The sequence below is a fragment of the Ceratotherium simum genome, chromosome 8 (genome assembly GCF_057802395.1).
Source record: "Ceratotherium simum simum isolate JZ-2026a chromosome 8, ASM5780239v1, whole genome shotgun sequence".
In the NCBI taxonomy this organism is placed as follows: domain Eukaryota; kingdom Metazoa; phylum Chordata; class Mammalia; order Perissodactyla; family Rhinocerotidae; genus Ceratotherium; species Ceratotherium simum.
Window position 1 is genome coordinate 19,945,385 of NC_141907.1, and position 25,728 is coordinate 19,971,112.

Genomic DNA, 25,728 nt, shown 5'->3' on the forward strand with positions numbered 1-25,728 from the left:
CCTTATGAAATAAACTTTAAGGTGAAAAGAAAGCTCTCCTTTCATCATTCTGTTTTTTGGGATCCAACTTTGAATAAAAACTATATACTTTATCCCATTAGATCACATCCTGATTAACCTAACAAAGTGCTAAGCTATGTTCTTAAAAATACTGCTGTAATGACTACTTTATCTGAGGAGTAGTCCTTGTGGAAAGATGCTAAATATGTAATCATAGTATACTTACAAAAAAAAAAAAAGCCCCACACCTGGGAACAGAAGCAGCCATACTTAAAGAGACTAGAACAAAGATATCAAAGTGCTTTGGCCGAAATTAGTATAAATAGACTTTATTGAAGTCAGTGCCTCTGTACTGAGACAGAAGATTGTGTCTACATAAGCACAAGTTGTAACATTTCACAACTTCTAAAAGGAATGTCAACAATTACAACGATCATGCATACCATGGTCGATAATCACATTTTAGAAGCATTTTCAACCATTTCTAAAGAAATGCTTATAACATTGTTATATATAGAACTACTTTCAATAAACTGCAAAACATTGATCGGCTTTTCCAGTATGAGCTACAGTGTCAACACAAAAGGGAGGCATAAATGTTTAATTTATGAAATCAGAATGGAATATTTACTGTAAAGAAAAATTAAAAAGCTTTCAAATAAAGGCCATTATTGAACCAACGTGAAGAGCACAACTTGAACTTTTGAGTTCATTCATCTTTTAAAGCTGTCCTCTGAATAACTTCAGTTCTAAGCATTGAATTCAGTACTGTGAATATTCCTTGGATTGAAGTTTGGCAATGATGCGGTCCAACTGTCTCTTTGCTTCACACTGAGGAAAATTGCTCATGTCATAATATTGAGGGGCAATTTTCACCAACCTGTCCAGAAGGGGGGGAAAAATTACCAAATTAACATTTAATTAAAGCACTGGAGTTGCTAACAGGATAGGCAGGCATTACTCAACATACCGATAAACAAAGGCAAATCTACAAATCCAAATCAATGTTAAAATTACAAATGCCTAATCCTTATAAATACAACTCTTAGAAACGTGTTATTCTAGTAAGCTGTGAATTTTCTCACATTGGACTTTCTATAAACTTAAAGAGAAAAAACCTTCAAAATAATTCTTTTAAAAACCCTTTCTTTACGTTAACATGATGATATTAACATAAGGTCCTTCATTTCTTCACTCTGAAACACTATTTTGACCAACTTCTCCAATGTTATAGTAAAACAGGTTCCATATAAGAAACATCTTGGTATTCAAATGATTAGATCTTCTCATTTCCAAAGTTTTAACAACTATAACTTCATACCCAAAAGAATACACTTGACTGAAATCGTCTATAATGTTTAGCCATACAATTTTTTCTCAACAAAGCATTTAAGATAAAATGGTAATGTCCTACACAATTTAAGTGTCAAAGTCATCAAGCAGTGTAGGAAAGAAGTCTCACAATACACAGCCAAGTGACATCAACTAAAATAAGTGCTTTCAGTCCTACCATTCTAGGCTGACGTTTCCTATCATAAGTTATAGAATGGACCCTGGTGCAAAAAAAAACAAAAAAAAAAACCCCACAAACACACATACAAAAAGGAGGGGAGGTAACTTTGCTTAAAATAACACAACCAATTTTGATTACATTTTCTAAGTCAAATTGCTAAGATACAAAGAGGTATAGTTTTTATGCTTTCTTAGTGCCTAAAGCACCAACTTACAAATAATAAATAGTTGAGAGCTAATTATAATGGGACAGATAAAATACAAAGACAGACTGACTGACTTCTGGAACCAGGGAAATTGAATTAATCACAACAGCAAGAGAAGGGCTCCAAAGACACTCTTGATGCTAGTCAATTGTAACCTTATCTTTGGCTCCAAATCCTGCCTATGCTCATACCAACAATCCCACTGTCCTCTTAGCAAAGCAAAGACTCTAAGAGATCAACCATATCCAAAGCCCCATATCTACACAATGGAGTATATATCCCTAGCTGATGAGAACACCAAGTTCCCCTATGAGTGAAAAGGAGGCTAGGACTTCTGTAACAAAGTCAGATTACATTCTGAGCAAAATGCTAATAAAAACTATTAGAAGAAAAAAGATGCTGCTTACCATTCTGGCTTGATATCTGTACACGTCCGGATGTAATTCTTTGTTGTAAGTACAAACTCATTATAAAGCACCCATTCAGGCTTGTGGTCAAGAACAGTGGAGGGATGCAACTGAACCACCTGGTTATCTTTCACAGTTAAGTAATGCCCTGTTCGCTCTAAATGTGCCACCTGAAACCAAAACCCAGCAAATTAATAAAACACTTCTGATGTACTAGTTACAAAAAAAAAAAGTGATGTAAAGCTACCTATATAATCAGGAATAGGCAGGTCTCACTTTTTGCTTTTTATTCCATGGCTATACTTATGTATCACTGCCTGATAAAGCAAGGATCAGCAAACTACTGCAGGCCAAATCTAACTCACTGCCTGTGTTTGCCAAGGCCTGTCAGCCAAAAATGGTTTATACATCTTTAAATGATTGGTGGGGAAAAATCAAAAGAAAAACATCCCGTGACAAGTAAAAATCATATGAAATGCAAATTTCAGTGTCCATAAGTGAAGTTCTACACGAACACAGAGATGACCATTTGTCCACGGCTGCTTCTGAGCTCTAGGAGCAGGCAGACTTGAGTAGTTGCACCAGGGACCTAATGGGCTCACAGAGCCTAATACCTACTATCAGCTCCTTCCATCGCCTTAGACCAACTAGAGTGGTTCTTTAGCACCAGGTGACAACTGTGCAGTAGATGAACAATCACTAGAAGATTCACATTTTAAGACAGAAAAATTTAAGAGAGCAAAAAGGGGTGAGAAGCAAAAGAGTAACCTACCAAGAAAAGGTAATAAAAGACTGGGGAAAAAGGAGAGAGAAAGTGCACGTGCTTCTTGGCTATTATTTCTTCTACCTATAATCAAACACACTGACTGGTGGCACTCATCTAATATTTAATTAGCAAATATTGAAGCAGATGATTATATGTCCTTTCAAATTCCAGAACTCTAGTAGCATAAAGAATGTGCACAAATAGAAATGAATAATTATTAATAAATAATAGAAAATGAACTCAATTTCAATTAATAAATATTTACTAAGCACCTACTAGGTGCCAGGTACTATACTGTAAACCCTGTTTCTAACAAATCTTTTTTTTTTTTTAAAGATTTTATTTATTTATTTTATTTCTCCCCAAAGCCCCAGTAGATAGTTGTATGTCACAGCTGCACATCCCTCCAGCTGCCGTATGTGGGACGCGGCCCCAGCACGGCCGGAGAAGCTGTGCGTCGGTGCACGCCCGGGATCGGAACCCGGGCTGCCAGCAGCGGAGCACACGCACTTAACCGCTAAGCCAAGGGGCCGGCCCTGTTTCTAACAAATCTTTATCTTAAGAGAGAATTAGGAATCCACAATGCTTGACTATGGCTTTGTTAATCTTTTTTGAATTATTAAAAGCAAATTTAAGAACACGTCAAAAAGAAGCTCGTGTACACTAGTACATATTAAATAAATATTAAGAATATAGTTAAGATTCTGGAGAAAGAATTTTCATACCTAACTCTATTATTCACCTAATTCTAATAAGTATAAGACCTTATAATAAGATGCCACAATAAATATTTTTACTGTTACTTTGATTTCACATACAGACAATGCACCAATCTACTTTTGTTTTGATTCAGTGCATTTAGGTCCATTCTATTTATTGAGCTTCCTTGGCCTCTAGGCAGGCCACATCTTGCTTAATAGACATAGCCAGGAGAAAGAATGAACAAACAAGCAAGAGATAGAAGAGAAAATTAAAATCAATCCCGAGTAATGGATTGATTCGCTTTCAATTTTATCACCAGAAATTTTTGAGTTTTTTTACAACATAATTTGTTTTAAATCCTTTAAAATAAAAGTTCACTATATTTACCTGACAAGTTTTACTTCAGTTTGTATAGCCTCCAAAACAACAAACTTAAAACTAAACGAAACAGTTTAAATTACTTTTCATCTTTATTACTTAACTCAAAAGACATTTTCGGTTTTTGCAGCACCAATGTGTCTTAGTTATAAATACCAATGATCTCCCATAGGAGATCACTGAATGAAATATAGTTGTTTGAATATCTGAATTTTGAGGTGATTAGTTTCTACATAAAGAGGAAAGTAAACTATACTTCTGGATCCATCCAGACAATTGCTTCCTTTCAGTACTCTGTTATGATTATGTGTCTCAAATGAAGACCTAGATTCAAAGAAACTTTTGAATACATTTATCAAAAGACAAGAGCTGAAATTTACATTGAAGAAATAGCTGCTAATCCTGCCTGAAAAATGGCTAGTATATCCATTTAGTATAAAAACCACTCCATTAATAAAAAAAAAGTAATTCTAAAACTGATTTCTACCCAACTGAACTACTAACTTTGCTATTTAGGGAATTAATTTGTTACTCATTAGACACACAAAATTTTTTAGCATATTAGTTCATTCGAGAATCTGGACATAACATTTAAGATCAATATTCATATGCATTCTTAAAATGACTTTTGTGTTTAAAGGGATTCAAAGGGCTATTATAGAAAGCAAACAACATTATGTAAAAATTTAATTACACATTCCCATATTAGCCACATACCTGCATAAAATACCCAGTAACCAAAGCTTTTCTTATATTAATATAATAGTCCCTGCTTGTAAAGTCAGTACTTCGACGAGGCAAATTAAATCTGTCCATAATTCGTGATAGCTGCTGGCGTACATTGTCTGCTGACATCAGGGACCTGTAGTTAATGAAGTTGTCATAACACCACTGAACTGATTCATGATCTACAAAGTTGGAAGGAGGGGAAAAAAAGAGGGGACATGAATCATCCAAACAGGTATATTATCTAATTAAAAAAGAAAACCATTATAAAGAGCAAGCTAAATAATCCAGAAAGGGAATTTACTCACATCATTTTTATAAATGAATCACAATGTTATCAATTTTCCTAAAAATCTGTAGTGAAGTTCAAAATCAGCAACAGCACTAAGGAATTTGGCAATGGGATGACAATGATTTGAATAAACTATTTTTAATGAACTATTTTACCCATGAACATCCACCTGGTTGTTTCTAATAGATGGTCTAACAGATAGGGGTGGGTTGAGGGGATCTGCTAAAATGCCATGTCTTTCTCATTTTCAAAGAAAAGACAGCCTTAGATTATCAAATACAATTTAAAATTTATAAAAGTGAACTTCAAATGACTATTGTGTATTTTTCTTTAATTATTCCTGAGCTAGAGCACCCTAAACCTAAAGTGTTTAAAGTTTTATTGTGATTAATGTGACCCTTAGCAGCAGACAAACAACGTTTAAAATAAAAGTGATACGGTTTTACAAGGATGTCTGGAACCGCCACTCATATGTTTAATAAATAAGGGTTATATCTAAGCAATTCAAGTAATTGCACTACAGGTATTTATTATCAAAGGGCTATTTCTCCACTGATGAATCTTTGACAAGCTTCCAACTAACCTAAGGTTGCTCATCTAAGAGCTCAAACTGCAGCATAATGTAAAATATTATAGTGACATCTTTTTTTTTTTTTTTTGCAAGGAAGGAGTCGCCCTGAGCCAACATCTGTGGCCAATCTTCCTCCTTTTTTTCTTCTTCTTCTCCCCAAAGCCCCAGTGCATGGTTATATATCCTGGTTCTAAGTCCTTCTAGCTCTTCTATCTGAGCCGCCACCACAGCATGGCAATTGACAGATGGGTGCCGTAGCTCCACGACCGCAAGGCAAACCCGGGCCGCCAAGGTAGAGAGTGCAGAACTTTTAACCACTAGACAATCTGGGCTGGCTCTACAGTGACATCTTTATATCCCAAAGACAGTCACAATGAGCCTCCCTTTTGATAAATAAACCTAAGAGGGTTATTGTGAAATAGGGGTAAAAAAATCTTAAAAAGTCAAACTGTGTTGATCCTTCTCCAGCTACTGTGATATACATTATTCTTTGGCATAGTCTTTTCTCCTTTAGTTCTAAGATTCTACCAATTAAAATATACAATCTTTTCTTAGTAGCTTTTCAGAGGAAAAACATATATTAATAAATGTTAACTTAATCATTAAAAAATGCAGCCACATTTCAGAAACAGTGTGGGTGGGCAGGTGGGGATCTTTAAATTGAAGAACTGATACGTTGTAACATCCATTAATTAACCCATTAATTAACCCATCTAGAAATAAAAGGTACCCATCTGAACTTACTGACATTTAAAACAAAGCATTGAATATCTTCAGGAGATGAAAGAGAGAGAAAGTATGCTTTAGAGGTATTTTTGCTTATGCTGATGCTCTGTAACAAGCTGAAAGGCGATGGAAATGTTGAAACCGAGATTAAAAAGGGCACTTTTGAAAAGGGTTGTTGATTTGCACTGATCTGGAACGTAGCTTTCTGAGGTTCTAAATTTTTTAAATTCATACACTAAAGAGTAACAAAATAGTTATTTAAGTTGTCAAGATAAACAATGTCTGATGGTTTTAATGAATATCTGAACTTGTGAGAAATAATTTGATAAATGGGAGGGACAGAATCTAAAAATGGGAACATCTGACTAAAATAATTCTAGCTATGTATTTCTCACCAATACAGTAAACTACTCTTAAGATCTAAAGCCAAACTATTTCAGAGTGAAATTACACATACACACACAGAAATTAAGGTGTTGCAAAATAATTTAAATCTAGTTTTGTTCCTCAAATAGTATTAAATTTTACCTTTACCATGTAATCAACCATTGTCTCTGATGAAATAGACTCTCGACTAATATTTGAAATACAGCTGCTATTTCTTCAAATATTCTTAGTGTTTCAACTAATAACACAGCATCCGTTAAAAATCATTCGATTCAATAAAAGGACATGAAATGTCCAAATATACGTGGAGGTCTGGAAGTTTAATAATATTTTTTAAATGGCTCTCCTTATTTGAAAAGGTGGCAGTCAGTGATGAAAGGCTAAATTCTTTGACTATTGGGGATAGTTCTATCAAGTCATTCTGTTCCCTTTGACTTCAGACAAGTGTAAAGAGCAAAAGGTCTAAAACCAACCAACAGCTTACCATTCCTATGGCAGTGAGAAGCATTTAGTAGAAAAGAATCATGCATCTAGTGAGTGAATGCTATCATTCTAACTCATGACACTCTCTCTAACTGCCAGTCCCATTTAGAAGGGGTAGGATTAAAGCTTTTGTAGATATCTACTGTTCAATATTTTCACAGAAAGGCCTTGACTATCAAATATGTGCATAAAGAACAAGCATCATTTAGCAATTTTATCATTTTTAAACCTTAAATTCCTTTAATTGCAAATATTGCATTTTTACATTTGTGTTTAAAATCAAAATACATAGTTCTAATAGCAATCCTAAATTTCATTTTCACAGCACAATTATGAAATCCAAATACGCTGCTGTGCTTAGTTATCAAAAGCTTAAATGACAACACAATCTCCTAATTTTTAAAGAATTATAATGTGAGAGTAATAGGGTAAAAAAAAAAAAAACCCATGCTGCTCCTTTAGAAATCTTTTAATTTCCACTTAAAATGATATCTTAATAATACCAAAGGATTTTGAGAACCAAGATGGACATGAACCTGTTCCTTCTCAAGGACTTCCCTTTACAGCAGTTATCACAGTCTGTTAATAGGTTATGTGTCTGGTGGTCACACAGTATCAACCGGTATGATACAGTTTGGCACACAACAGGAATACAGTAGATTTCTTGAACTGACCTATCCTATCAGGGATAAAGTCGGTAACATCATGCATTACCAATAATTTGGACACAAAAGAGAGATAAAATAAATGTTCTGAAGTAAACCATGTACTGGCCTTCATCTTTTGGTTTCTCAATCATTTTTCATTTACCTCCCTTATCTGCCCCAACTGTTAGACCTGGGCAAAGAAAAGTTCAATACTTTTTCTTAGCTGATAGACATCAGTTCTATTCAACTCATACCAGGGTTCATACGTATGACACATGTGCAGTACTTTGGCCGCTATGCTTTGTTCCATATACTGGCCCTCTAGCACTTGTAGACCCTGAGATGAATAAACTCACCCCCACCCCTACAGAGATGTGGCAAAGTCAGCAGACCGCTTTAGGAGTCTAAACAGAATTTCTATGAGATTGAGTTACAAATAAAACAAGACGTGCAAAATTTGAAAGTCAATGTCAGGAAACTAACTTCTTATTAGCAGAAACCACAAACAGAATGATTGAGAACCCCATATTTTTGATAAAGGGTAATGATGTGAGGCTATCAGTCTTTGATTACATATCATCCAACCTACTGACACGCAGAAATCAAACATTTTCAAAACCTGTTGCAGTTATTTCTGCATTTTTTCTCCTTTATTTAAATTTTCCTCTCATTTAGTTTTTAGAAACAGTGCATTCCAACAACAGCACCTGGCAATAACCTGATTATTATTACTTTGCTTCCTCATTTGCAAATAACTGAAAAATGTTTTCCATGTCACTAAATATTCTCTGAAAACATGATTTAAAGCTAGAACAATATTTCATCATTTGGCTGTAGCATAAATCACCAAACCATCTTTCTATTGGTGGACATTTAGGTAGTTTCTCTTTTTTTTCCAATATCATAAACAACTCTGGGAGGAAACCTTTAATCATGTCTGTGTTCACAGAATACTAAAAGATAATTTCATAGATTACTTCTGGGTTGAAGGGTATGAATTTGTTAAGGTTCTTGGTAACATAAAATCTACTGCTTTTCATAAAGACAACATCAATTTATTTTCCCACCTCTGGTGTATGATTGTTCCACTAAACCCTCTTCTACACAGCTAACGATTATTTAAAGTCTTTGCCAATTTTATAGGTGAGAAAATGGTACCTCTCAATAATAATGTATTTTTGAACTAAAAAGTAGAGTTGAATTTTCCCCCTCATGTTTACAGACCACTTTAGCCTGACTGAGAACAGCCATTCACATTCATTGCTCATTTTTCTATTTTAGTTTTATTTTTATGTTAAGAGCTATTAATTAGTAAAAATAATACAGTAATGATTCTATAAATGATACAGAACTATTCATAAAAAATAAAAAATGCAGAATGTATGGAAATAAATAGTAAAAGTAAGGAGATCAAAATCTGTATGTCAGTGGTAAATTTTATACATTTCATTTTATCGTCCTGTATTTTATAGCCTTCTATAATCGGTGCTTTCTCTCCGATTATAAAAGTAAACAACTTTGAAAAAGATCAGCAATTTCTATCTAAATGCTAGTCAGGAGTTTTCCCAAAAGTACCTCTGGGTTTCTAATGTAAAGTTGTCATGGATAATAAATGAAAGTGAGATGAAGAAACATCTTATATGCTGCGAGTGACATTTAGACAAAAGAGTGCCTTTAATCTAATTTACACTTACTTTGTTTAAAAGCGTGGTAGACATTCAGCAGTGTCAGATGATCTCCATCTATGTGGGCAAATCTCATCTTGGCCTCATCTGCGGCTTTCTTGGCCTCCGTGGGGCGAACAAAACACTGTGGGACTAAACAAGGTTGGTATGGGCCCAACACAAACGCCCATATCGATGAGTCACGCATTCACAGATAGAGGAACAAGGCCTAGCTAGGTCAGTTCACAGAGCATAGGGCAGGGCAGGATGGCCTCCAACTGCATCTTGGACTGTTTACTACCTTGATTTGGTACATCAACACCTAACCACATCTGTAAGACAAGAGGGTTTCAAAGCTACAGAGTACCTGATTATGTTAACTAGATCTAAAAGTAGGCATCAAAACAGCTATTCTGAAGGCCATCAAGATACTAGAAAGCTCAACTTATTTCAAAAACCAGTGCTGATAGCTCTACCAATAACCAGAATTATGGTGTCAACAGCCTTTTAGCTAAATGTAATTTTTCAAAAGGCCATTCACTAAATCCACTGAATGGCTATGAAAGTTATGAAGCTATACTTGCCACTCCAGGGCTAAAAACAACTTTCCAACCAGTCTACTGCCATAATTCTACAGTAATTTTTTCCCTAGTGCTGTGGCTATTACCAACTGGTGGGTATCACTATTAGCACCGGTGAGCAGAAGCAAATGAAACATAAAAAATATCATGAAATCTTGGGTTTTAAGGTAGCAGTAGTGGTGGAAGGTTAAACCGCCTTTGAATTAAGAAAATTCAAAAAGGCTGGGGATAGTCAGCCTAGTTTTCCAGCATTTTAAGAAAACGATCAGTAAAGTCTCAAGTTTTTTTTAAAAAACCTGTTATTTGAATCAAAATCTCAATATAAAAGCAAAATCCAATATTTAAAAAAGTTGACAATTAGTCTGAAACAGTCATTATTTCAAGGGTCATCAAAATATGTAACTATAGTATTTGTTTAGAGCCTGAATATTAATTCACATAAAACTTTAAGTTGTTACAAAGCATGCACTACATTTTTTGAAATACAACTTTCCTTAATTCACTTTAGCAATTCCATAGTCATAAAAGCAATATGAAAATAAAAATACTTAACAGCTTGGGACTTTGTTGACACATTTTTAAAGCTGTTAAAACCTTTTCAATTAAAAAATTATAAATTATCAGTTCAAATAGAAGATAATGGGAATAATTGACAATGAGATCAAATACAGTATCAAATTAGTCTTTCCCATACAGTTTCCCCTTTAAAAAGATGCCAAAGAAGCCAAATAGAGACAATGACACATGATCACAGTAAATATTAAAAGTCTTGCTTAATGTAATTGAAGCAAGGTAATTTATAAAAGTACAGAAACCTCTCATAGCTGTGAAAGTTAATGTGAACTAGCTACCAGAGTTCATAGTGGAAATAAGTAGCACTCCATAAGGCCCCTGATTTGCACTATTTATATCAGGACCTGAAAACTTTAGAAACTAAATGAAAAACATAGCATTACAAGCTTAGCAAACTGTTTTTGTTCCATGATTTCTTCCTCACCCTTTAACATTGTCCCCAACAAATACCATGCTTAATAACTGCTGCACACAAAAGTTCATTCTCTTGATATGCTAAAGATGACCAGTAAACCCTATGTTTTGCAGAACTCCTATTTAAACAAGACATGTAGTTGGAAGATTTTCAACTGCATCACAAAGACCAATTTTTTAAAGGGCTAATATTCTAAACTCAAACAATGGTAATTATATAGTATGCCTGATAAGAGAATCTGGAAGAATAAAAACTGGGCAAATAAATAAATACACAAATAATCTGTTAACTCTTGCCCTACAGTTTCTCTAAAAACCAAAATCTTAAAAGAATACAACTGGGAGAATCTAACAAAAACAACACATAAGAAAGGCAGACAACAACCTACCACCACCTCCGCAAGTGAGACTACAATTTAATTAAAATGATTCAATACTGCCCTGCCCATCTGCTCTGAGTCTGATCAGTCATAACTCTGCAAAAAACATTTTAGCTAGTTCTTAAATAAAAATTCACACCATTAAAATATATATCTACACTAAGCCAAAATTTTTATATTTATTATCCTTTAATTCTGTAAGATCCTGAATTATTTTGAGGCATTAAGTTATAATTAAGACCAATAAACCACTCTGCAACTAGAAGTCAATTCTCCCCAATACTGAAATTAGTATTACAGAGTACTCTGATGGTCAGTCAAAATTTAAGATGTCCTCTACAGTTAGCTACAATAATCAGTGTATATTTGTATGTTAACAATATTTCTTCTTTTTGGAAAATCTAATTTCCAACTTACTATTCATTTGTGGATTACATTTTACTGCTACTAAAAACAGTACTGTTTGTTTATTTTAATGTCTCAATTTTCAAAATTAGCAATTTTATCTATTAGATTTATTTCTTTTATCAAGTGTTTTTCTGCCATTGTAAAAGAATTATCATCAGATTAGATTTTAAGCCTAAAATTATACATTACTATTTCTATTTATTTGACACTAAGTTTGAAATTCATCTTTGTTTGACTGCGACTGGAATCTATATATATAGATAGAAGAAGCTCACTTGAAATGATAGTTTGGGTTTGTCTCAGGCTCACTTAATAGTGCCAAGTACTAGAACAAGTTCTTCTTGTACTTTCAGTAATAAACCGCAAAACTAAGGGACCTACTAGAGAACTCAGTTACAATTGTGTTCAAACTTATTCTTCTCTTATTGCAATTTTTATCTGCACTCAAGAGAGCCAATATTTTTACTATATTTTGTGCACAATAACTTACTTTACATAATACTATGTGATTATGAAGCTATTTACAAGATATTTAGAAAACAAAATGAATTCCTTAAAACCATCTATAAAATCCACTATCATACTAAACATTAAAAAACAAAACCATAAGTGAAGTCCACCCAAATTTTGAAGCGCGGGGCTTTTTTTAGTTCCTTTCCCTCTATTACCTGACAACATAGCAGTAATAGATAGGACCTCATTAGAACAGTTGTAGTCACAACTTGCAATAACCATTTTAGCGAGCTGTGGATCTAGAGGAAACTCGGCCATCATGGATCCCAATTCAGTCAGATCTCCATCATCATTTAAAGCAGCCAGATAATTCAAAAGTTCTAGGGCTCTCATCAGAGTTTCAGGAGCTAGGGGGAAAAGGCAATCTATTAGACAAGCTGACTTTAGCAAGCAAAAATATGACAAAGTACAAACTATTATAAGCAATCTCATTTTTCATTCTACAGTGGACCAAACTCAGGACTCAAACTGTCATCAAATTCAATTACAGAGATCTAGCAAACAATGAATCATACAAAACTGTGAAATTTTTCTGTACAGTAGTTAAAATTGTCATCTTCCTAAGTAAATTAATTGTTAACTCAACGTGTTTGTCAAACAATTTTTTCCTAAAAAATAAGGAAATTTCTCACATTTTCATGCCCAGTCAGTAATTGCCAGAATAATCTATTCTGAAGGGGAAAAAAAAAGCATTTGCTCATATAATTGTCACTCTTTTAGTTTTAATGCTAAGACACAGGACTTATCTTGATGTATACTGGAAAAAAAGGTAAAATGTACTTAATATATAAACTGAATAGGATGCAGAGAAAAAGAGTCAATTTTGGTTAAAAGGTTTGATAAAATACGCTTTGAGAATTCATACCTGGTGGATCCATAAAATCAAAATGCACCAAATCATCAATACCAAGTTTCTTCAACTGTAACACAACTGATCCTAAATTAGAACGTAAAATCTCAGGATAGGTGTTATCCTAGGAAAAAACAAAATTGTTTGCTCTGTTAAACATTCTTTAATCCTCTTGCTCCAGAAAATAAAACATATCTGTTCTCTGCCTCCTTAGCTGTTTACTTTGGCATTACTTCTATATTACTGACTCTGATAAGAAAAATACTTGTGGAATAGCCTAAAAAGCAATCAGATACTTTCTTCCAACTACCTTTATAGGATCTGAAGTGTTGCTGCTGCTATCCACCTTGACTTAGAACCGTAACAAAGAGTTGTATTGATAGATTACACCATAAATCTCACTCAAGGAAAAACTAAGGAGGTTATGGTGCCAAAAGGCAAGATGAAGTAAATGAAGCAATTTTCTTCTGGTAACAAATTCAACTTAACCTTCCAAACACACAGGACCGTACAGCAAAACCTCTTACCTGCATTTCTGTTTTATAAGCTTTCTCTGTGTAAAGTCTGAAGCATTTCCCAGGTCTGGTACGTCCAGCTCGACCAGCCCTTTGTTGAGCTGAAGCTTTACTAATAGCTGTCACCAAAAGGGACTCAACTCTGATTCGAGGATTGTACACCTATTAGAATGGAAATAAAATAAGGATGATTCTTTCTTCAGTTAAACACAATATTGCCATCCAAGAGAAGTACCCAACCCCCGCAGATAATGCCCAAATAAACATAGTAGTATCGATGACCACCTAAATCATGTTGCCAAAAAAAACACAGAATCGGGTCATCCTTTTGCCGTAACTTTCTTTCAGGTATTCTGAATCTATTGTTCTGAAAGACTCCAGCTATAACATGAAAAAGCTATTACCTAACATATAGATAGCTTCATCATCTTTACTCTTCCTAATTCAAAATAATTTCAGTTCTACCAGTTTCACCTTGCTTTTATATAGTGGATAGTGCTGACGGCTTTTGCCTGAAAAGAGTCTGTCAATTTCAACACCTGATGTTCACAGTGGGCATCAAGAAAAATATTTTGAACTTGGTCCAGAAGTCAGTTACATGCTTTCAGTTTAATGAAAAATTTTTCCATAAAAAAACATGTACTGTGCACAACAAATTCTCTCCATTATACCTATAAAATGTAATCAAAGATCTTTGAATAATAAAACATACACTGTATTTATTGAGTAGTCACTTCATTTGGCCAAAGTGCTTGGTATTCAGTATTAAACGAGAACTTAACATAATACCTTTCCTCAAATGCTATGCCTGGCACATAACAGAAACTCTAATTTAGTTGGATAACTGACTGATCTGCAGAGATGACAACCTTGTACTCTTATTACTATCCCTATATTCCTTAAATGAACATACAAACCAAAACACTCACCATCACTACATAGAAACAAAGAAACCAATGCAACCTTAAAAGAAAAAAAGCCTAGGATCAGACATTCAACACAGGCTTAATATGTGAGAGCCAGCTATATCACAAAGGGCTCATATCACAGAAGTCAGAAAATGAGGCACAAGAAAAAAGGAAAATAATTCTAAAAAGTAAATTTCAGCCATTAAATGATTAGGCAGTAAGTACTGTTAAGCTAACAGTAATTTATAAAGTATACAACTAAAGTACTAAAATATGTACCTTTTGTTTCGCAAATCCAGGATCAATCACAAATACCACACCATCTATTGTCAAAGATGTCTCTGCAATGTTAGTTGACACAACTACCTGTTCAGAAATAAAAAATATATAAATTATATTACAAGTCAAGTAAAATTCAAATGACAATAAGATTAGCCATTAACTTTCACTAACAAATCTAGTAAATAAACTAGAAATAAGGTTTGATTTTCAATGGCCAATGCTATAAAAAGACAGTATTTAAGAATTCAATATTTCATTTACCTCATCGTAACAACTTCCTTTTTCAACAAAAGCTATTACTTCAGGTTATCACTCAACCACATTACATTCTGATTATTCAAACAGAAGGGTAACATCAAAAGAAAAATATCGATAAAGCAGTATAAAGCTTACCTTACAGAGTGTCTCCCTAATAGAATACTCCTTGGTTAACATCCAAACTCCACACAACACGTACATCTTTCAATATTTTCAGGCAATATTTTACAAGGGAAAACTTTATATCACCAAAACTCAAAATTTTAACAAAATGGCACATGGGGGGAAAAAAATCTCAAGTTATAATCCAAGAGGAATTGGCAGATCATCAGAATCAAATGTAGATGTTTTGCAAAGTGTGCAGTCTCAAAAAGGATGACATGTAATATGTCACTGCATACAAAATAACTGTTGAGAATCAACTGAACTTTTTATTGACAGGGAATAATGTTTAAAGCATTTACAAACTAACATGATAGCTTTTTTTTTTTATGTAGTGTTTTACTGTATTTTAAAGGGTATGTTTTAGGAAATTGGTTAGGAGCTCGACAATGACATGTTCATTTCTCCTTTTTTATTTAAACAATGGGAAAATGGCATCCTTATTAGTATTTTTACCCAGAACACCTGATTTTCAAGAACAGATTATTGCCAATAAGTGGGAGATGCCTGTATATGAAGCAGTTGACACAGAAGATGAATCAGATACAGAGTGTGCTCTTATAGCTTTTACAGTTCATAAAGGAAAAGATTAGACATGGATAGAAAGTGTAATGACACCAAAGATGTGCTGTGAGATTTAAAAAGGGTTTACTTCCACAGCAAAGACAAGGAAAGCTTACTGAGAAAATGGCATTTAGGAGAGTAGCTGAAGCTAAGATGGGTACTACCCACAAGACAGAAGGGAAGAGCACCAGCAATAGAAGATTCAGCTTAAACAAGGGCATGCAGGCAAGAATGCTCATAAGCACAGATAAGAAACGAAAGGACTCATGCTGACAGGAAATCCTGGACTAGAATTACAGGATAATACTTTAGAATCATTTACATGTCTAAAACCAAAATACTTTCTTTTTGCACTGGCCACTTAAAAAGACTGCTAACCAGCAAATGGATAAGAAAACCACAGGTGGCTTGACATTACTGAAATACATTTTTCAGGATACTTAGATGATACTCACGTTCAATACTTAGAACGAAAGCAAACATAAACAAGGTATACAAGGTTGACAAGTGAACTTAAATAAATACAATGTTGAGTTTAATATTATTCTAGAAAGTCAGTGTATTGTAGTGGAAGTCGTCATGAATTTGGGGGTAAGTGGCAGAGCTAAAAAAAATCAAAGCTAAGTAGCTAAGCAATGGTGCAAAGGTTTTAACACCCTAAGCTTCAATTTCCTTTCATAACTCTTGTTTATTTGTCTAGCCAAGATGGGGGTTGTAAGAAATGAAATTAGGTAATGGATGTGGAACTGACTATAATGCTTGTGATTATATAAGAGGTTTTCTGGTTTTCCAAAATTCTGGGGTGAAAATTATCGTAGTTTTCTGGTTTTCCAAAATTCTGGGGTGAAAATTATTGTAGTTCTGGATAGATATTTAGGACATTGGAGGAAATTATTTTTAAAAAAGTTATTTTGGAAAAAAACACATTTCACATATTTCTTCTAGAACAGAATACAGTCAAGGTGATAAAAATGTGATGTGATCAGCTCTTTACAGAATTATTTAAAAATAGTTAATTTTTCTCCACAAAATAATTTCACTTGATGTGCATGTGGTTTTCTGTGTTTGTGTGACAAATTACAATACTTATACAGAGATGTGGATGTGTGATTCCACAAGTGTTTAAGAATCAGTGGCTACACCAACTTGGCAAGTCCCATGTCATTACTGATAGAGTCTACTGCCATCCAAAAGTCAAACTATAAAATAATGAGTGTTTAAAAAGACCTTAAAGCAACACGATTTTCGAGCTTTTTCCAAAGATTAAAAGTAAACTGGTTAAAAAGCTTTAAGGTAATAAAAACTTTTTTTGACTAGGACCTATCTACCAAACTGATTTAACAATTACTGAAATGTCCATCACCGTGAGAAAAAGGGCAGGGTTCTGAAACCATGAGCGGTAGGTTTGGGGACAAAAAGGGGGAAAATTCATGTAACAAACCGTACAACACTGAAGGTACTTCTACTGACTCTACCACTGAAGCTGGAGAAACAATACTAGCTAAGGCTAAATAAAACACACACACACAGATAATGCAAAAGAACAGACAAATAAATGAGATGATAAAAGTTATCTAGCTGCCTTGGAACCTTAGCAATGGGGATGAGGCAAGTACTAAGTATGTTCTAGATATAAGCGGCACATGATATAATTAGGAATTGGTCAGAACACAAAGTGATCCTGAATTTGTCAAGGGACTTGCATATGATCAATGGGAATATATATAAACGGTACAAGCTTTCTAGACTACATTTTGGCAATAAGTGTTCAAAGAGCCTTAAAAAGTGTTCAAACCTCATTGACCAAGTACCTATTCCAGGTAAATAACCACAAATACTATACAGAATTAACCCTATGATAAAAAGTTTGACATTACTGCCACTTTATGTTTTTTATATTTAGTGTGCTAAGAGTAAACTTTCATCTTCCCCTTCCCCCTCAATACTATGTCTTCTAATGAAATCCACTTTGATTTATTCCAATAATTCCACTTCAAAATAGTAAAACTCAGAGTACTGGAGTTGCTCTACCTGAATTCTATTTGGACACAATAATGCATTTAAGTTCAACTAGTTTGGAATTTTAGTCCCCAGGGAACTGTGTGGGTCTCCAATTCAGTAAGGACATTAACTTATTTGTTTGTAAACATCCCAGCAGCACCACACTAAGTTATCTTCAGATAGTGTATCATTAAGCCTCTCTTTCAAACTATACAATCATCTCCACAAGGGCCATTTCTCTTTTTTACTGAGCAATGTATGCTCTGAGCCATGTTAATCAGTAACATGTAAGATGAACTACAGAAAAATCAGTTATTTGTATGGACAAAAGTAATGAAAACTAAATAAAATCAAAGAATAGTTGCTGAATTTTAATAACAAAATCTATAAAACAGTAATTATATGTCTTAGTCAAAAGATGCACAGAAGTCACTTATTATGAGTAAACCTTAATGTATATACAAAAATACTGCTTTTGCTTAAAGTCAAATCCTTGAATAAACAGCAAGCATTGTCAAAACAGGTAAAAATATCTACCTTCACATAAATACATGTATTGCATTCGCAACCTTTCTTGATCATTAAAAACTTGAAATAGTTCACAAGCGGTACTATCAGAAGTCCACATAAAAGGAACTAAATAACTACTTGTAAAAGGAATGCTAGTTAAGTCCCCAGGTGCCTAAAGCTTGACCTTCAATATAGCCTACATTAAAAAAATTTAATACTGAAAAGCTTTTTTGTTAATTTTACCACAAATTATAAACTCTATTTTGCATAAATTAATACAAGGAGGAATAAGATAACAAATAAGGCACTACCTTACAAAAAGTACCCAAATATAAAGTAACGCAGAATTATAATTATTTTGGTGGAATTCTAAAAATTGTATTAAATATTCTTTGTTCTAAATCTTTCAATACTTATCATATTCTACTCTATGCTAGCTATTATCCTTATAGTAGAACAAAGTAAACAGTTTAACAAAAAATGAATCAAACTGTACTTTGTTTTACACAACTGGAAGCAGAGAATAAATCCCTAAGTGTTCCTATGTAGTTTTAAATTATTTGTGAATATCAGCGACAGTCACCCTTGAATGAAAGTTCCATTCTAGTAACTGGCACAGCAATGTTTAATGAATTCAGGACGTAAAAATCAAGCTTTGGCCTCTAATCCTTTATTTTATGAGGTAAACAGGATTTTACCAAAGTTGTGGCATTTTTTAAAGAGAATAGGAAAATAGCAACTTAACGTCAATTCTTCCTGTTCCAGTACCCACTCGTTTCCCATCTTAAAACCTGTGTGTGCCTTAATTCTTACCCTTCCTCCTTCCCCACAATCCCACCAATGCTCTCTCCCACTTACAGGGCGTGACAGGCCCTGGGTCTGATGGTCACCTACTCATCCTGCCTGCAAGTCAGTGCTTCGCCAGAGTGTATTTCAGCTATCTCACGTTTTCAGCTGGCACTCCTACCTCCTTCCAGGCAGCTTCCCTGCCCAGCATCAAAAATATTTGACTTGATAAGTGAATCTTTCTGTATAAACTAGCCTTCTATAGAAATTTTTCATTTTCCCTTAAACATGCTGGGCTTCAAAGTGTTTTTCCTCAAAATGAGAATGATGCATCAACTGCCAAGGAAGTCCTTCCTCCCTCCCAACGGGATCATCCAGGGAGACTATTACAGTGCTCTTCCCAACCTCTAAGATGAAGCTGACTCATGCCAAGAGATATCATGAATTCCCAGGAGAGGTCCTATAGCATTAGCTACATGAAACACCATCAATGGATGATGAAGGGGCATTATGATGGCCCTTAGTTGTAATTTTGAATTAAAAGTTCAGGATTGGATGCCAAGGTGAGCCCAATTCTTGGGGACCCCAATGGTCCCTCATAATCTGTGGCCATCATCACACATACATCCAACTGCAGCTCAATCACTCTTTTCAGTAAGACAAAATTCTCAATGTCCTTACAATTTACAAGAACACAAAAAGCAATAGTTAAAAAAAAGAATTATTTATACTCCATGGGCTTAAGCTGTAGATTCTACCAAATGTATCATGTATTGGATTGGCATCAGACTAATACTAATAGTTAACAGAACAAAGAAGGGCTCAGATGTAAGGTAAGTTTTAATAAATGTGGGCCCAATACTTCTCAAAGTAACTCAAAATGGAATGAAGAGAACTTCATGAAAAGACAGACAAACACGGTAAATCTTGCATACGCCAATTTTACTCAATGGCAAATAAACACACTTTTAAAATTAAAACAAATGCAGATATACAAAACGCACATGATTTCAAGAAAAATTAAATCCTCTGCCTGGAGGATGCATTAACTCCTCTTTACTATAGAAATGCTTCAGAAATAGCTATTTTATTATATACATCTGCTGATATACAATCAGTTAAAAACTCCACAGAGAATAAGTACTTTTAAAAGTCACCAAATCAACTTCAAAATTATATACTAAAGATAACACTTAAAACTTCCAAGTTTTCCCCTGAAGTTCACAATGCACACAAAGTAACAAGAGAAAAATGTTTTAACATGTTCTAGAGATAGCACTATGACAAAAATGATTGGAAAGTTCAATATAATGAAGTTATGATCAGACTATTTTTTAAGTCATATTCACTACTCTTGCTGATCTATGAAAAACTCAAAAGCTGATATTTTTCCCTATCAATCTCCTGTTAATTTATATTACACTAGGCTGGTGTTGCATACCCACTGACAAGTTCTCTCAATTTGAAAAATGTATCTGGTTCTTTTAACTTTTACACAGCCATGTAAAGAAATAATTAGCCATCATATATTAAATATCTTTATAATCTGTAATTTTTCAACAACCATCAAAAATACTGGTAAACAGATTGAAAAAATATAGCAAAAAAAGTTTTGAATCTGTTAGTCCTGAATATGGAAATAAAAAAGCAATAGATTCCAAATTTGACAAGTAAATCATAAGTGGGTAGTATTTCAGGTAAGACTTTTTTCTACAAATGAACTCAAGAAATTTCTATCGGCTACCATGACAGCCTAGTTTGTTCTAGATGTTAGTACTCTGTATACACCATGCTTAAATCCTTGAAAATCATCTCTCAAGGTGATAAAGGTAATAAATTATTTGTTGTTAGTGCCATCAAGTCGATTCTGACTCCTAGTGACCCTGTGTACAGTAGAGCAGAACTCTGCCAGGTCTTCTTGCGCCATCCTTTCACCTTCAGGCACTATAGTCGACAATGCTCCACCGCTGTTCATAGTGTTTTCAGGGCCAATTTTTTCAGAAGTGAGCGGCCAAGCCCTTCTTCTCAGTCCGTCTTAATCTGGAAGCTCCACTGAAACCTGCCCACCACAGGTGACCCTGCTGGTATTTGAAATACTGGTAGCACAGCTTTCAGCATCACGGCAACACACAGTCACCACAGTATGACAATCAACAGACAGGTAGTATGGTTCCCTGACAGGGAAATGAAACCTGGCCACGGTGGTGAGAGCACCGAATCTTAACCACCAGACCACCAAGGACAGGGAATAAATTATAACCATTTTAAAAAATGAAAACTTTTAAAACTAGAAATTAAGAATCTCACCAAAATTCACATGCAGCTATTATATTACCTAATAAATGGCTAGGCTTTAAAAAAAAAAGTCATGTTGGCTCCACTGTTCTAGTGGTTTTCAAACTTTTTCCAAAAAAATGCAATCTTATTTTCAAAGAATCTATTAGAACCCCCATCTCTTAAAAAACAAAAGCATAGCTGCTCTGTTTCAAACTGGAACTCAGATCCCCTATCCCATTCCCCCAACAAAGTGCCCAGAAACAGGGTTGGAAAACCCTTCCTCCCTTCCTGCACCAGGCACACATCCACACCAAAAGGACCCACAGCTCCTGCCCTCAGAAACCCATGTATTTACACAGTGACTAGTGCTGCTGTTATTAAAGATCTGTGCAGTCAACATTTCATACCTAATAAACATGACATTTGTTAGGTCTTGAAGAAAACTCTAAAGAGAAGTCAAGACACTGAAGAAAAAAATGCTTAGTTTTTGCCAAATGATTTAACGGAAAGAAAGACAGCAGGTGCCCATCTTCCACTTTTCTTAACCCACCCAAATCAACCTTTCATTTGCTAAGGAGGGACCTCTAGTGTGGGGTGTAAGCAGAACCTGCTCTTTCTCTAAGGTCAAAAGATATGCAAAACTCCACCCAAAATACATTTTTTCTATTTACTTTTGAAATGCAGATTATTTCGTAGCGTACAATCCAGTTCACAACCACCCATAACTTAGTCCTTTTTAATTCAATATAGTTTGATATCTCAAAGACAATTTTTCAGCATTAATGAAATGTTTATAGAGAACATGTCTATGCTACCTTTCTTCCAATTGCTCCATTCTGTTTTTTTGGAGGCGGAGGTTCAAAAATGCGTTGCTGCTGCTGAGGTGGGAGTGTAGAGTACAATGGAATGATTTTAATGTCACCAACTTCAGGGCCCAAATCATCAACCTCACGCTTTATTCTCTTACAGGCTTCATCAATTTCCTACAAAATAAAAGTTTGCGTCTGAAAACAAAACGAATACACACTGAAATATTTTAAGTATTTATCATAATTCTAGTGCTATGAGGCTTAGCAAATTTCACTGGGATTTCCAAAATAATCCAAGAAACTTTAATTTCTGTAGTCAAATAAACACACAACTGCTTTATTGGCATTCCACATCTTTCTTCTTACAGTCGGATGTCCCAATTAATTCTCAATAAATTGTACTAAAACTGAAGTTTCTCACCCAGGAATATTTTAACGGTAATCATAACCTTTTCAATTTTCACAATCTAAAAGAAATTCATGTGCCAGATATTTTACATAAGCCAATTAGGCTTTAATGTCACATATCAGTAAGGCAATTATATGGAAGATTTGCTTCATTGTGCCTAATGAGAACAAACACCTTTATACTATCAACATAGATATTTAAAACTAGGTTAACCCAAATATCTTAAGCATCTTCAAAAATTTCCCTACCACTGAAAATTGCTTCAATGCATCTGCATTCAACCCCAGGTTTAAAGAGAGGACACACACAATGAATACCGAAAGAGTGAGAGGGAGGTAGGTGGAGGCTCTAGGGGGTGGCAAAGGGACTTAAAAAATGAGAAGGGGGACATATTTTAAATATTTCTGAAGCATTAATTCAGTTAAACTCTGAAGTATGTTAAACAATGACTTGGCAACCTGTCCAATGAACAACCCAATCAGAGGCTATTCTTATCAATACAAATTTTGTTTTATTCAAACGACAGAATGATTTAAAAAAAAAAAAAGGAAAAAATTTATCAGGTAAACTAGAATAAATTTCCTTGAAATGTTAAGTCAAAGTGCTTTGTTTCTGTGTTACAGAATACAAAGTTCTTGGATACTCAAGAACAAAAATTTTTTTTCCATCTATTTCAAACATACTAGTTTACTTAAATAACAGATAACGTCTTAAAAATTGTAACAGAAAATTACTACTAAGGATTGGATCTTAATAGTTCCCTTTGAGACCTCAAGTTTCTAAAAGAAAACGAAAGAATGCTATTCATTGAAAGAAAAAAAATATAACAAACGAAAATATTTTTAGAAAAAAACTGCTTTCAAATGCTGTATCTAGATTAGAATGCCCCCTGCTGGTATGCAAATACAAAATGGGATCTCTTCCAAATAAAAAACAAAAGACAAATATAAATCCAAAACAAGATTTTTCTAAAGTAAAAAAATAAGGGAAAATTGACACCAATATTCAGAATACTTGAATTTTGTTAATTAACCATATATTTGACTAGAAAATAAATGGTCAGAAGTCATTTAACCTCCATATTTCACTTACTAGAAAATATAAGTGCCCAAAATCATACACTTGCAAATTCCAGAATGTTAACAAGATTCCACCTTTACTTGGGACTAGAATATCCAATCTGCTAAGCACATGTGGAACTAAAATAAAATCACTACTGCATGGGCTATAAAGACATCTCTAAAGAGGGGAGGAAAAAAACCCACACCACTAATGTTTTTATATAAACAAGGTTCTGAAACAGTAAGTTGTAAAACTCTGCAACAAAATTTTTCCCTAAAATTTACCAAACTGTCATAAAATCAACACTGTCAGTTTAAAAGACCACGAAACTCACTGATATTCATCAACACAAAGCAACCATCAGCTTAGTTATGAGCAATACTGAGAACTGAGACAGACGTTCAGGAGTTTCTGATTTGAGGAAAGACTTTCAGGTCCAATGTTAGGAATTAATTTCAACCGTAATAATTTAAATAGGCTGAACTCACTGAATGTGGAAAAGACATTTTACTCAGCAAAATTAAAGATAAAAGAACGTGCAGCTTACAGAATGAAGAGTTTTAACATTTTCAAGTATCCATTTACAAACAACTGATATTTCAAATATAATCATTCTTATCTAATTCAGTAGTATAGCTCCACTAAGGAAGCTCCATTAAGGACTTCTACTAGGCAACATTTAATTTTAATCATAGGTCCAGACTTTATGCATTAACATAAAAAACATTCTAGAATTCAAATTTTCCCCAACCTTCACCAATTAAAACTAGTCTCTCCCACTCTCTAACTCAGATGACTACAGAAGCACTATTGTTTAAGTGGTCAAAACAGCAATACTAAAATTTCAAGATAACTAAATTTTATGGATGCTATTCATACGAAGACAAGAGTATTTAATTCCCAGAATCTACCATTTAACTGACCAAATAAAAATAACAAAGGTTCACAGACATGATAAATAATAATATTTTACATATCTTTAAATCAGCTCTACTAAATACAACCAATGAAACAAAATACATTAGGTATTCTGCTACCTTCTCCCTAGGTCTTCAAATTCAAGACTAGTCATCTAAAGGAAGCTTAAAAATCTAACAGGACACATTTAAATCCAGTTCACAACTACAGGAACACTTTATTCAAAGGCATAAACTCCCACCAGCATACATTTGAAAACCACAGGGCTTACTCCCCTTTTCTCCTCAGATAGGAGATAGTTGCCAAAATATGAATTGAATGAAATAAACTCATAGGAAAAAAAAGCCTTTTAGTCCTCACCATGAGGCCATCTGATATATATGATAGAATTTTAATATGCTTGGTTATTTGAACATAATGACTATTTTAAATAGTCATTTAAGAAAATGTGCTACGTACTTTGGAGGAAGTGAGAAACTATAAAGACCAGACACAAAGGACAAAATGCATACCTCAACAGCCTCAACACTGTATTACAGAATAAATACTGTTTATATGCCATCAAAAAAGCATTTGGTACTCTTGCTTATAAAATAGATAGACATTCTTCCATTCCATTCAAAATGCATAAAAAGGAAGACTAATACCAACAAAGGTTTATCTGTAAAACTGAATTTGCAACACATCTTATTTCCCAAAAGAACGAGCATGATTCTCTACTGGGAATGATTTCACATCCCTCAGGGGACATTTGGCAATATCTGCAGACATTTTTGGGTAGAGGCCAGAGATAATACTAAACATCCTGCAACCCACAACAAAGAATTAATCAGCCTACAAGGAAAATAGTGCTGAGGTTAAAAAACTCTGCTCTACAGAAAAGAAACTATGACCAATGGGGCACAAATCATAAACCATATGGACAATAAAAGAAATGCAAGGATTTTAAAAAATTACTAGCCATTTATAGTTCTTAACGCAATAGCATTTGCTCAAATATTAGATATCAAGCATCCCTGTAGAAACAGAAGACAAATAAGATAGTTCACATTCTAGTGGAGGCAGGTGGTCACATAGGAGA

At 34.2% G+C, this 25,728-nt stretch overlaps 1 protein-coding gene across 1 annotated transcript in view; it reads right to left on the bottom strand.

The window, feature by feature from the left end:
• Positions 1–313: 313 nt before the first annotated feature.
• Positions 314–25,728, bottom strand: part of DHX15 (DEAH-box helicase 15) — a 54,063-nt gene continuing 28,648 nt past the window's right edge. Inside the window, exons 6-14 of the mRNA XM_004432317.3 lie at positions 22,265–22,432; positions 14,889–14,975; positions 13,714–13,863; positions 13,202–13,310; positions 12,492–12,683; positions 9,498–9,620; positions 4,689–4,879; positions 2,126–2,295; positions 314–880 (exon numbers count right to left, since the gene is read on the bottom strand). Coding sequence (XP_004432374.1) covers positions 763–880; positions 2,126–2,295; positions 4,689–4,879; positions 9,498–9,620; positions 12,492–12,683; positions 13,202–13,310; positions 13,714–13,863; positions 14,889–14,975; positions 22,265–22,432 — 1,308 coding nt within the window. The 3' untranslated portion in view covers positions 314–762. The remainder of the gene's footprint in view (positions 881–2,125; positions 2,296–4,688; positions 4,880–9,497; positions 9,621–12,491; positions 12,684–13,201; positions 13,311–13,713; positions 13,864–14,888; positions 14,976–22,264; positions 22,433–25,728) is intronic.